The sequence below is a fragment of the Macaca thibetana genome, chromosome 4, assembly GCF_024542745.1.
Source record: "Macaca thibetana thibetana isolate TM-01 chromosome 4, ASM2454274v1, whole genome shotgun sequence".
Classification (NCBI taxonomy): domain Eukaryota; kingdom Metazoa; phylum Chordata; class Mammalia; order Primates; family Cercopithecidae; genus Macaca; species Macaca thibetana.
In genome coordinates, this window is record NC_065581.1 from 148,051,193 (window position 1) to 148,064,247 (window position 13,055).

At 45.3% G+C, this 13,055-nt stretch overlaps 1 protein-coding gene across 1 annotated transcript; it reads right to left on the reverse strand.

Annotated features, from left to right (window-relative positions):
- Nucleotides 1-4,058: 4,058 nt before the first annotated feature.
- On the reverse strand, nt 4,059-12,156 carry VGLL2 (vestigial like family member 2). Its single transcript, XM_050786558.1, has 4 exons — nt 11,870-12,156; nt 9,229-9,538; nt 6,667-7,188; nt 4,059-5,180 (listed from the first exon to the last, which is right to left on the reverse strand). Exons 1-4 carry the CDS (start codon nt 11,948-11,950, stop codon nt 5,140-5,142), a joined length of 954 nt encoding a protein of 317 aa, XP_050642515.1. The 5' UTR covers nt 11,951-12,156; the 3' UTR covers nt 4,059-5,139.
- Between the last annotated feature and the right edge of the window lie 899 nt (nt 12,157-13,055).

Genomic DNA, 13,055 nt, shown 5'->3' on the forward strand with positions numbered 1-13,055 from the left:
TGGAGAACTTCAGGTTTTCTCCTACTGAGTTAACTCAGTAATTTTAAAGTGAAAAATTCCAAATGAAGGGTCACATGCTTTACCAAAGTAATAATTATTCTAGTAAGGTACATATATAGACACACATTCTAATAAGGTGTGTATATATATATACATATATACACACACACATACATACACATACATAATGTATGTATTTCTCTAAAGATTAAAAATTAATTATTCAGCAAAATATCTTACTCTTTTCCCTAGAAAAGAAAATTTGCCTGTCTCTTAAAGTCAACTTGGATTAGCAGAATCACCTCTGCTGACACTTGTCAGTGGCCGCTCCTTGCCTGGACGTGATATTTGGAGGTCATGGCTGGAAACAAATGGGAGCTGTTTTTGGAGGCTACATTGCCTTTTTAGGTTATGAGGGTCTCTCTGTGTTTAGGATAACATGATTGACAGCTCCATTCTAGCTCCAATTAGCACCCTATAATTTATTAGCTTCTGCTTTCAGATTATGCGTTAACTTCACAAATATTTCAACCACGGAAACAGCAGCTATCAAGTGTCTCTTTCCTGATCCAGCCCTCTGGGGCTGGAGTGAAATACAAGGAAAGAGCAGTACAGTTGGTCTGTCAAGTGAGAATAATCATTTGTGCCTGTGCCTGTCTGAGGGCATAATGTCTCTGATTTCTCTTTAGGTCTGCATCTGTGTGTATGTGTGTGTGTGTGTGTGTGTGTGTGCGCACGCGCGCATGTGTGTGTGTATTTGTGGATAGATTCTATTGTGCAGACACCATATTTGTATTACTAAAGCTTTATATTTATAGGCAATAAGCAAAAGTTGGTGTTTAGGAAATGTGAAATTTATGTTTGCTTAACCCTGCTGCTTTTATAAATGTCACAATTTCAGTTACATACAGACAGCAATGGTAATAATGATACTGTTTTATATTTATTCCTTTACTCCAGATTTTAGGAATATATAATAAATCCTAAAAATCTAGTAAGAAAAAATGAAATATACAGAGAAAACAGCTTGGCGAGTACCATAAAAATGTGAACTATTTGCATGCGAATTGTCAACAAACTGTTAAAGCAATTTTACAAAGTGATCTTAGGTTTTTCAGTTTCATTTATTTTTAAAGTATTTTCACATATCTTTCCATTTTTCTTCCATGCTTAGATGACATCCTAATTAATTACATTAATAAATTCAATGTATGGACATAGCATTTACATGAAAGCAGTTTGTTTAATTCTATTTATTTTTTATCCCCTCCAACTCCAAAGTAATTGATCACTAAGTGCTTAAAAAAGTTCTTTATTTTGACAGAATATGTGCACGCCTGCACAGAAATGCAGGCTTTTTGATTCTAAGCAAAATGAAAATTAAAGTTACCTGAAGAGTTGTTTTTTCCAGATGTAGAAGGGCACAGAAAATACAGTACTTACCCAGAAAGAGCGAAAACAGAAGTGCTCAGCAGGGTTTCTGAGTCTCAACATCCGCCATCTCCCATCCAGACCCAAATCAATCTTAAGATATTGCTAGAATTTGCCATGCATTTAAATAGAACTTCAAAGGGGAAATGAGACGGGATAGCAACTCTTTTTACACTGAAGGAATAGAACAGATAGAATTCCCTGTAGCTGGGTGACCAAATTCTCAGCCAGAGGGCAATCGGCAAAAGGATTACTTGGTGGTGGAGAGCCGTCTCTTTCCTTTTCATCACCTCTCCTTCGACCAAGGCCAAGTGCAAAGAGAAAGCTGTGGGCAAGGAGGACACTAGTGCCAAAGGGGGTGATTAGAGGAGAATGTAACCTTTCTCTGAGCCCCCTGACCAGGTATAACATATGTAAAAAAGTCATGTTTGCCTTTCCTTATGCCATCCCTCGTTTCCTTGAATGTCCTTTTTTCAACTGCTGGAACGTTATCGAATCTGCATGGTTTGACTACTATTAACAAGACAGGTATGAGAGTTCACATTTTGTGTGACTTGAAGTAAGCCCGAAGAATGTCAGTTGGGGCTACCATTTCTCCAAAGTTCTCTTTGATGCTCTTATTACACAGAACCGAATCATTATGGATCTAGGTCATCTTGCATTTCTACCTTACGAAGGTGTGGAATGGAGAAAAAGCTGTGGTTCGTGTGTCATACGTGCCAGGTCGCTGGAGCCTGGACTGGCTCAGCAGTCTGGACGGTCTGTTCAGGACCGCCCCAAAGGCCAGTTCCAGTGAATGAGTCTCCTCACCAGCAACCTGATATTCGGGTCAGATGTAGCTTAGGAGAGAAGTTTCAGTAATCAGAACCTTGTGGGTGGGAAAATGTTCCCTGTGGGTTCTGATCACAGATCTTGTGAGTGTTAACGCAGGTGGGGTACAGGTAAACAGCCTCTTCCAATGGGGAATACATGGAGATGTCCAGCAGATAACGCACTGCCATGCTTTCTTCAACAGTATATTTAGTAGGAAATTCTGAAAAGCGCACTGGGACTTAATGCATTTTATTTACACTTGTATATACCAGGGATTCATGCCAGTGGAACATGGATTAAAAAAATCCACAGAGAAGTCCAAAGTTAATTTTAGTTGTTGCTTCAATGTCCAAACCTCAGGCTAACTCTTACACAGCTTGATCAGGTTGGGTGTGAAGAATTTCAGAGTGGTGAAGGCTGTTAAACACTGAAGTGAATAAGAGAAGCAATAATAATTCCCTCCTGGAGAATAGAGAGCTGTACCTTACTGAATAGTCTAAGTAGTGTCATTTGATGGAGTTTGGACAATGCCTTATGACAGTTCTTTTGAGAATTGGGATTCTGTAAGTTCTACCAAAGCATCATCAATCTGTGCTTCTCTGACTTTTTTCCTTTCTTTATACATCTATTGTGGAGAAAATAAGCCCAACGTTGAAAAGCAAAGAGACAAATCAGAATTAGACAAGCAGTCATGCAGTGAATAACAGTGCAGCCCTGCATGGGGGCTACCCGGGTTTTCAGCCTAACTTTGCCACTGATGAGCTTCATAACTAGGCAAATTATTTCTCCTCTGTGTGCCTTAGTTTTCTAATAGGTAAGAAGGAGAACATCACAATAAATACCATATAGAATTGTTGTGAGGTTTAAATGAGTTAATCTATAGAGATCAGTGCCCAGTGCATGATAAACAATTAACATTAGTTATGATTATTGCTTTCACATGTGATGTACGTAATCATAGAGTATCTTCCATCAGAGTGCAAACCATATTTCTGGAATGATCATGTGTACTTCACAGGTAGCCAAATGACAGAAAGAGGGTATGGGGAGCTCTGCCAAGCTCATGCTGTGAGTTAGATCCCTTAACTGCTTCCAATTCTTGAGACTTATCCAAGATAAATTATATTTGCCTCTCATGTTATAATGAAGATCAAGATTTGGACTAATATTTTTATGCATTAACGAGGTACAAGGGCAATTTGAGCAGCACACAAAACCTCTCTACCAGACACTTTTGTGAAAGAACAGAACGAACTTTGGCATCAAGAGGAAACAAGGGGAAAAACTACCAGTTTCTTTCTTAAGCATCTTCTTTGCCTAGTGAGAGATTTGGTTTCTTAGCCTAGTTTATTAAAATATAAAATAGCCAATATTTCAAAAACACTTTTAACTGATGACTCTACTGTCTTGAGTCTAGAATTAAACATGTAACAATAATTCTTTTCTGGAAAATAATAAATCTGTACTTGACTGAATGGTCTACAGGTAGTGCTTTTTGTACCATCTTTGCTTCTAACTTCTGAATGCTAACAGGCAAGCCCTTGGCCTCTGTAGGCCACAATTTTCTTATCTGTAAAACAGACAGGGGTACCTAACTTCTCATTCTCCAAGGTTGATGTGAGATGGGAACAGCTAACATATTCATAGCACAGCAAACACGATGGAAACACGTAAAGATCTATCTATCTATCTACATCTATCTATATCTATACATATGTAATACTACTGACATCAAATCATACTACTGTGTTATTTTATTCTACTAGAAAAAAACTAAGTTATTTATTTTCTTTTTATGAAACAACACAGTGAACTCATAGTAAATAGACATCTTTAATGTTCATCTCTTCTTCCTTATCACCTTCAGCTTTGCCCACGCACAGACCCTTTCCCCTGCCCCAACACTAAAGTGACCAAATCGCAACCAGAGAGGCTGAGAAAAAAATTCGAGGTAATGGAGACTTCATGTACATTTTGTCCCCTTGTGGTGATTCCTAGTTCTTCTCCATGGAGACAGTTGGGGTCTTTCCTTGCTTTTTACATCCAGAGGATACAGGGACAGAATTCGTGGGAGAGAAGGCAGAGAAGTGTTTCTTCTTTCATCGTAAAATGTTCCTTGTAAAAAACATGATATATATGCATACATATATATATATATATATAAAATATATCCAGTGCAATTGCAATTGTTCTGCCAAATACGGAGAAGTGCCACCTTGGGTGATGTATTTCTGGAGTTTTAAACAGTTGTCTAACAACAGCTGCATTTTAGTAAGACTTGGGCAGGTGGTTCCAGATAAGCCACTTGCCACTCACATTCAGGCTGAGGCTTCCATGTTCACCGTCCAAAGGAAAAAAATGTATCTTTGCGTCTGGAGTCGGCATTGTAGGGAAGGGATGGGCAGGAAGGGATCTGGAGGCTGAGAGGTGAGGAAGAAGGAATTGACTTCTCTTTACTTCTCTACCACAGTCTTAAATGCAAGTACACATACAATTTAAAATCTGACAGTAGTAGTGCTACAATCACACTACCTAACCAAATAATTCACATCAGCATAAAAAATATTCACACCAAAAAGTTTCATTTTCTTTCCCCCTTTCCAAGAAAGCTTATGATATCATATCACCTGACTCAGCAATCTCACCACAGATATTTCCAGTGATTCGGCCAAAAGTCATTAAACATAACTCGGAGTCTTTGGATTTGCTCTTTCAGCAGCAGGACTTATTTTTAGATGAATTTCTGTAATTGTGGTTTTTGGTTTTCCCAATACACTGAGAAGTCTGAAGTCTCTGCCTTCCCCCATGTCCTCATCCACGGAGTGAGAGGCACAGATGCTGAGCCTCCAAGGCTGGTCGGAAGGGAAGGGGAAGGGGAAACCCTGGGTCAGCAGATCAGCTCAGGAGGGATGCACCACAGAGGGAATAACGACGAGCTGCAAACCAAGATCAGAAGCTGTTACAAACCCACTCCATTTCAGCTCTGAGTGCCATCAATTGCACTATGCAGAGACCTACAGGGAAGAAGGTGGGCAGTCTAAAACCAGTACACATCCTTGCTTTTGTCCTGAGGCTGCAAACCTGAAAATAGAGAGAAGATAGAGAGAGGAGGTGGAGAGGGAGGGAAGGAGAGGGAGAGAGAGAGAGAGGGAGAGAGAGAGAGAGAGAGAGAGAGAAAGAGAGAGAGGAAGAAGAAGGAGGAGGAGGAGGGAAGAAGAAGAAGAAGAAGAAGAAGAAGAAGAAGAAGAAGAAGAAGAAGAAGAAGAAGAAGAAGAAGAAGAAGAAGAAGAAGAAGAAGAAGAAGAGAAGAAGAGGAGGAGGAGGAGGAGGAGGAGGAAGAGAAAGGGAGGGAGAAAGAAGGAATGGGGGAGGGAAGGCACAAGATATTTAAGGAAAGAAAGACAAAACACCACTGTTTTACTGTGAAAGTCACAGACTTCACCTAAAGTTGGGGGCGGGGCGGGGGTGGGTGACTGAAAGTAAAAGCAAAGCAAACAGAAAACTCAAATCACTTGAGGAAAGGGGCAGTGGGCAGACTATAAACCCAGCGATCTCACTTATTATATAACTATTTCTTTCATTTGCCCTAAAAATAAGACAAGACAGCAAAAAAGCAAACCCTTATTAGACTGTACGTTTCAAATACTTTAAGCCAAAGATTTAGGATTGTCATTTAAAAATATTCTTTAAGATTTACATTTTTAAGAGATCTATTTTATTTGGCAATTAACTTGATATCAGTATCGCATTTTTCTTTCCTTACAACTGTCACTACGTGACAAGATCCCCCAAGACACAGAAGATTTTAAATTGTATTCTCAGCAGCTATTCTAGATCAGCGCTGTCCAATAGAAATGCAACGGGAGCCATAAGCATAATTCTAAATATTCTAGTAGCCACAATTGGGAAAAAAGTAAAAAGAAAGAGATGAAAATTAATTTTTATAATCGATATGCAATGTGTCGAAAATATTTCAACATGTAATCAATATAAAAGTATTAACGAGATGAAGCTTACATTCTCTTTCTGCACGAAGATTTGGAAATCCAGTGTGTATCATACACTGACAGCACATCTTAATTCAGCCTCACCACGTGCCAAGTGCTCAGTAGCCCCACGTGGCTAGCAGCTACAGTATTGAACAGCGCAGAGCTAGAACTTTTCCACTAAATTTTATTATTATTATTATTATTATTATTATTTTAAAAGTCCTCTGTAACATTTACCAGCCAGGTTAGGGTAGGGTCCTACTACACGCATGGCACACGGCCATCTATCAGTGGAAACACGACCGTGGCATGTAGATCCTAGAGTCACAGAATTAAAGGTGTCCAAGGAGGATTAAGGGGGGTCTAGGTACAGCCCAGGGTCGGGTACGGGGCCGAGGGGCTCCGCGGAGACCAAACTTCTTCCTCTGCTTACCTGAGTCCACGCTGAGGCCCAGACCCTGGGCCACGTCTCCCGAGGAGCTCGAGAAGGGCCCCCCGGGCCCGGCCCACGCGGCGCCCGCCGGCTCGCCCTTGCCGGAGAGCTCGCAGGGAGGACTACCGGGCGCGGGCGCTGGGGCGGGTGCGAGGCGGGTCGGGCGCCCAGAGGCGGCTGGCATCAGTAGCGGCCCATAGCGCGGGTCGAAGTGCGGCGCGTAGACTTCGTGCACCGCGGCGGGGCGCGGGTAGGGGGCGGCCTGGGCGCCGAGGGCGCCGCCCAGGGCGTAGGGGTGATGCGGGTGCGCGTGGTGCGGGTGCGCGTGGTGCCAGGGCTCGGTGGCGCCCTGGTGCAGGTGGCCATGCAGCGCGGCGGGCGAGTAGGGGTCGGCGGCGGCGAAGGGCAGCTCCGAGTGCGCGGTGGCCAGAGGGCTACCCAGCGGCGCGGGCACCGGCGCCTGGTACGCGCTGTTCCAGAAGGAGGCAGGGAAGCTGCGCTGGCTCATCGGGAAGGAGCAGTCTGTAGGCCGGGGAGGCGGATTGGAGGAAAGGAAGAGAGGTGCGTGTCACTGCTGCTGGAATCAGGGCCGACCTGCACGCCCCGCCCGAGAGCCGAAGGCGCCAGGCGGGCACAGGGCTAGCTAGCCATGGTCGGGGGCGGATGGGCCGCCCCCGCCTCTGCAGCGGCATTTTTTCTAAGGGGGCTGCAGCCTGTGAAAGCGAGATGGGGGAACTGCAAAATGGGGGCTTCTGGGAACCCTCTGAGGAGGAGGCCTGCTTTCTCCCATTTCGCAGCCTGGTCCTCAGTGCGGAAACCAAGCGGCGGGGAGAGTAGTAACAGAGGAGAGATTCCTTCCCGGACTCAAGTCCTTGAAGCTCAAGGAGCTTCCCGAGGCTCAGCGCAGACACGGTCTCCCTTTCCCAGCCTTAACGTCTCCTCAAGCTGAAGAGACCTCTTCCCACTCTTGGTCGGCCGCCTAGTGATCTCACTACCCCCTCTCGCGTTTCAGCCGTCTTGCTCCGGAAAATGTGCCCCCCGACAACGTCTCTGACAGACTGAAAGTCCATCGACATATTTTGAAGTCCTGCTATTATTAGTTTTCTTTCTAGAAACCTTCTTTCAAATATTTTTCTCCAAGAACTCAAGCAAAAGAGTAAACTAGTCACCTTAAAGGGCAGCTCTATTATTTGCACAGAAGGACACGAATAGACAGGTCTTTTATCCTAAGTTTTCATTAACTTTCTGCATCAAAGCAAGGACGCCAGGGATAATAATAATCATTATTACTATTGTCAGTTTCACTGTTGGTTCCTAGCCCGTGATAGCATTTTAAGAGAACAGCATTTAGATCAAATTTGTTGCCATTAATAAGAAGGGAGAGAAAGACAGATATGTAATTCATGGAGCCTTTATGGTACACCTCCTCTGTAGAAGGCATCTGCACTATATACTAGAGAATTTAAGATTTGAAAATGCATTCTAAGTGGTGAAGAATCTTCCTGTTAAACATATTTAGACAGAGAATAAAAAGAATGTTCTGTATTTAAAATGAATGTTTTTTGGATCTTGTCTAAGGGCAAGGCTTATGCAAACTGCCAGAGTCTCCTAAGGAAAAAAAAGAGGGTGAAGGTTGTCATTTCCCTCCCAAAGACAAATGAAAATGTTTTGGTTTTTACAACAAAGTCCTCCTTTCTCCCCTTGGTACACATCAAATACCGCTTAGTGAGCCAAGTTTACTTAATGGTTCCCCCACTTTGTCTTGTTGGTAATAAAGGGAAGTTGAGATTTCAGAATAGAAGGGAGATTTAGTTGAGTTGTCCAACAAATAATTGTCCTAGGGTAGAAAAAGCAGTGTTTTGTGGGGGAAGGTAGAAAAATAAAAAGGGGATGTATTTTGGGAAAACTCTTAGAAGTGTTTTGGCTGTATCTAAATTTTTGTTTCTTTGTTATTTTACTTGCTATTGAGACGCTTCTGCTTCAAGAGTTCTCAAGTAATTGGAGCCTGGTGAAAGGCAAAGGTAGGTTTTTGGAGACATTCTCAAGCAGGTTTTGTCTGTATGGAGCTCTAGAACTGTTTCCTCTGGGAAAATGTTTGCAAATTGGGAAAGTGTTCTTGGCGATGAAGGTCCTTTGCTCACTGGTTTGGGAGGGTGCTGGAAACCTCACATTTTTGACAGCATATTTACATCCATTTTCTTGTTGGTCTTACAGCCTTCTCTGGGGATCGTTAGGAGGGTGTTATTCTAATTTAAGAAAGCAGTAAATAAAGTGACCTCAAAGAGGTTAAAAGACTTGTCCAAGGTTATATTGCTAGGAAGTGGTGGAACCAACACACAAACCTAGGTCTTCCAATTCCAAGCATAGTGTTTTTTTCAAGGAGTTTTTTTCTTATACCCATGCCCTTTACCCCTGCGTTTTCCTTACCCTTTCCAAATGCTCCTCTGCACACCTTCGCTGACACCTAATATTCTTTCAGCTGCATATCTTTAGGCTCCTGTAGGTGAACCCCAGGCTGAAAGGACCCTCTATGGGTCGTTCCCAGCAGGGCCCCATACTCACCTCGCCAGGGCCCAGAACTCCTTGGTGTTTTGCTGCTGGTACAGCTGGGAGAGTAGCTGCTGGGTTGACTCAGGGCCCTGCTGAAATGTTCATCTACCACGGAGCTGATGTCCCCCTGGAAATAAGTGAAGAGGACGCAGCGGGAGTTGATGTACTCTGCCTCTGGTGGGCGCTCTTTCTCTGGGCTGCCTTCTTCCTCTTTTATACTGGCTGGGGTTTGGCTGGAAAATGAGGAGCTGCCGCTGCCACTGCTGCTGGGGCTGGCATTGCACTCCTGGGCTTCCTGCATTTTGGAGTAATAGGCTAGTTTCTGTTCAGAGAGAGAATGAACAGAGATGTCAGTTTCAAAAGCGATGGCAAATTCAGTTCAGACTAACTCCCTCAACCTAATCCCTAAGGTATTCATGGGGAAACTGGCATATGGGCCTAAGCCTTGTGCTGTTCGCATAAAACTAGCAATAGTGGGGCAACTTAGTTAGCAGGCCTCCCAACCTGCACCCAAGCAAGGGCGAGCTTCCTTAAAGGAAGATTGCTGTCCTTGGTCCCTCTGACTCCTGGAAAATTTCTCCTAAAATGTCTGGGTGAAGGTCTCAGGAGACGCCTAAGCAGATAGGTTTGGAGCTGAGTTTGACCACATAGCTGGGCTCAGGGCAGATATATTTTTAAAATCAGACTCCAAGGGTAAAGGGCACCCAAGTCCAGTTAGAACCTGACTGGTCCGTGCCTGAGAATCCAGGGCAGGAGCACAGGATACAGGATAAACATCCTCCTGAGGAAATAGGAGCGGGGGCAACCCCCTACCCCGACAAAATCCACTCCCTGCAACTGCGGATGTGTGAAGGAAGGCAACCAGAAATATAAAGGAAGAAATTTTACATTTAGTAATGAATTGTGTGGGATAAAAATCTGGGGTAACATGACTGGGGAAATACGGGTCATTTTAATAAATGCAAGTTGATATTTGTTTGATTACCCCTACATCAGTTTTTAAACAGATCTTCTCTTTAATAAGGAAAGACCAGTGGATTATGAGTATTTCCACCCCATCATCTCCATACACATTGAGGAAATGATAAAAAGGAGCAGACAGAAGAAAGTTAAGATCCTGGCTGTGAGGTGGTGTAAATCGTCAGGTCTGATAGTGATTTTAAAAAGCAAGCGCAGCTTCTGTGAACATTTTCTTAGAAACGAGCAACGGACTGAAAGAAGTGTTAAAACATTCTGCAGGCAGAGATGGCCTTGAAGAGGCGGCCCGAATCATACAAAAATGAACAGAGATCTTCATGCAATAGATTGGTTCAGGGTCTGGGAGGAGAAAGGGCCAGTCAGAAAACCAATCCACCTCTCTCCTCTTGGCTTGCCATAGTCCCACCCTGGGAAGAAGTACATTTCAGAAGCTGGAGCCAAAACGTTTGAGTTATTTGGGGCCAAAACGATGTAAGATTTAGCAATATCACCACTTCCTAAATGCCATCTTCCCCTACAATGAGTAACTCTGGTGATTCCTAAAATTAACACGGAGGCAAAACAAACTGCAAGTTGTGAAGTTTAAAAGAGGAGAAGAGGAGGTAAAAAAAAAAAAAAAAAAAAAAAAAAAAAAAAAAAAAAAAAAAAAGCCCTACCCGGTCCATCATTAATTCATCAGGAAATTTCCGAATAGACATTCTAAATTTGCAGATAAAATTAGCAAAAGCATCCACTGGGGCATTGGGGTGTATTTCAATTTCCCCAAAGTAGGTTTCCAACCCTGAGGGGACCCCCTACTGCCTCCCAGGTGTATGATTTCATTCTTTTCCTACACTACTGTCCTCAGTTTCTGCTACCTCAGCTGAGGAAATGGAAGGAAAATGGTTCAAACAGACGCTGCCTGAAGAAAAGAGAAATTGGCAGAATTAAATGGAACTTGAAGAGTTTGCAGAAGCCGGGTTGAGTGGTCTTCTTAAAGTGTTAGTTGGGAGCAGGACTTCCCCATTCAGCTACTCAGGCTGGAGAAAGGCAAAGTATTGTCTATCAAGCTCGCCTCTGCTGGGTTAATCGCACTCCGGAAAATACTCCCAGAACTTCGCAAAGGAAAAATTATAAAACTGCGTGGTGCTCTTTGAAACGAATTCGCTGGATCTGGAATTAATTGCCCTGGTCGCCAGAGAATTGAAACGGAAGAAATTATTCCTGAGACGAACTTGCAAGGATGAGAACACTGGCCCTTGCATCTCAGAAAGAGGCTGACCTTTGTTTTTGGTTTTGTTGTTACTTTCACCATTGGGACCAAAGTTTGGTTTTCCTTGCGTCGGCTTTGCCTGCATTTCCTGGTACCTGCACCTGGCTTGGAAGAATCTGGAGTCCGACAGACCCTAAGAAGAAAATCCAGCCCGTGCCATCTTCCTCTGATTATTCCAGGGAAGACCTAGGCTCACATTAGCAGGGCTTAGCTGCTTCCCGAGAGCAAACAGGCGAGCTAAAGGGGTTAGCTAATTGCACTACCAACTGGGGGCGGCTCCGGCAATCCCCGCATCCCGGCCGCGCCCGCCCTGGTCGGACGCCCGAGACGCGCGGAGGCGCAGCGGACCTTCCCGTATAGGCCGTGCCGCCGCAAGCCAGGGGCGCGCCACTCCTCCCCAAAATCCCCGGAGGAGACACGTACCTGGTGGTAGGGGGTGTAGGCGGCTGCGAAGTAGGGCTGCGGAGGACCATAGACTTGGTACATAACATCCAGACAGCTCATGACTCTCCGCAGCGGAGAAGGTTAAGTGTTTTTTCATTAACTCTCCTTCCCCGGAGCTCAGGGGTGCTGCATGGGCGGTGCTTGGACCTGAGCTCCGGAGTCATCAGGCGGAGCGAGGTCAGCGCGCTCCGCGGCTCGAAATCCCGCTGGCTCACTCCCCTCCCACTACTGCGATTTTACTACAGACCGCGCTCCAGGGCAGAAGCGCCTGAGCTCCCGCTAGTGGGCATTTAAAGCCCACGCCCGGCGGGCGTGCTGACGCCACTCGGGGGCTGCGGAGCGGGAGGGGGTGGTGGGGGGCGGGGACCAGGGGGCCAATGGGGAGCCAGGGACGCCTGTTGGAGGGGCAGCCGGTGTGTTTCCCGGGGCCCCCCTCCGACAAGCATGAGGCCAAGGGTGCAGGAGACTATGCGGTTCTCAGTGGATCCGAGGCTTCGCACCGCGAGTAGGAATCTCCCAGGACAAAATAGGAGACAGAGAGAAAGAGAGAGAGAGAAGGCGGCGGGGACAGAGGGATCCGGGCTCATACATGCAGAGAAAGAAAGTTGGAGAAAGGTCTCTTAGGATAGCCTTTGTCTCATACTGTAGAGTTGAGTGGGCGCTTCCAGAAGTGCCCAGGTAGGGCAAGTTCTCTGCTTTCGGTTCCTGATGATTTGTGGGGAGGACGGTGCTGTCCCATGGAATCCCCTAGGGAGTCGGGTGGTTGCAGACAGGATGTGGGAGTCCGGATACTTCTCCAGGGCATGGAGCAGCTCCCTCTGCGGGGAAATGGCAGTGACTGAAACCTGTAACCGCTGTCCTCTAATCCACTTCCTTTCGCTCCCTCTAACCTGGTCCTCCCGCCGCCTGTCCCACAGCCCAATTCTGCTCTCTTGGGCCATGCCCTTCAGTCCCTCTAAAGTTCGATCCTGCTCCTTTCTCTTTGATGTTCTTCACCCGAACCCGTTAGCTTCGCATAGATCTCGCCCCGCCTCCGGCTGCTCCAGGTGTGATCTGCTTTCGAGGAGTCCAGGAGGCTTTACCCGGCCCCGGACGCCTGGCTTTCCATGCTGGGGACTCCTTGGCCGGCGTCCCTTAAAGTTTTGGCAACTTTGGGGACAAGGAC

Bases quoted from the DNA above. Each gene is read 5' to 3' on its own strand.
- VGLL2 (XM_050786558.1), bottom strand. From the start codon at position 11,950: ATGAGCTGTCTGGATGTTATGTACCAAGTCTATGGTCCTCCGCAGCCC. The intron at 7,189-9,228 runs GTGAGTATGGGG...CCCGGCCTACAG, and splicing joins GAGTTCTGGGCCCTGGCGAG to ACTGCTCCTTCCCGATGAGC. The intron at 5,181-6,666 runs GTAAGCAGAGGA...CTTGGTTTGCAG, and splicing joins GGGCCTCAGCGTGGACTCAG to CTCGTCGTTATTCCCTCTGT.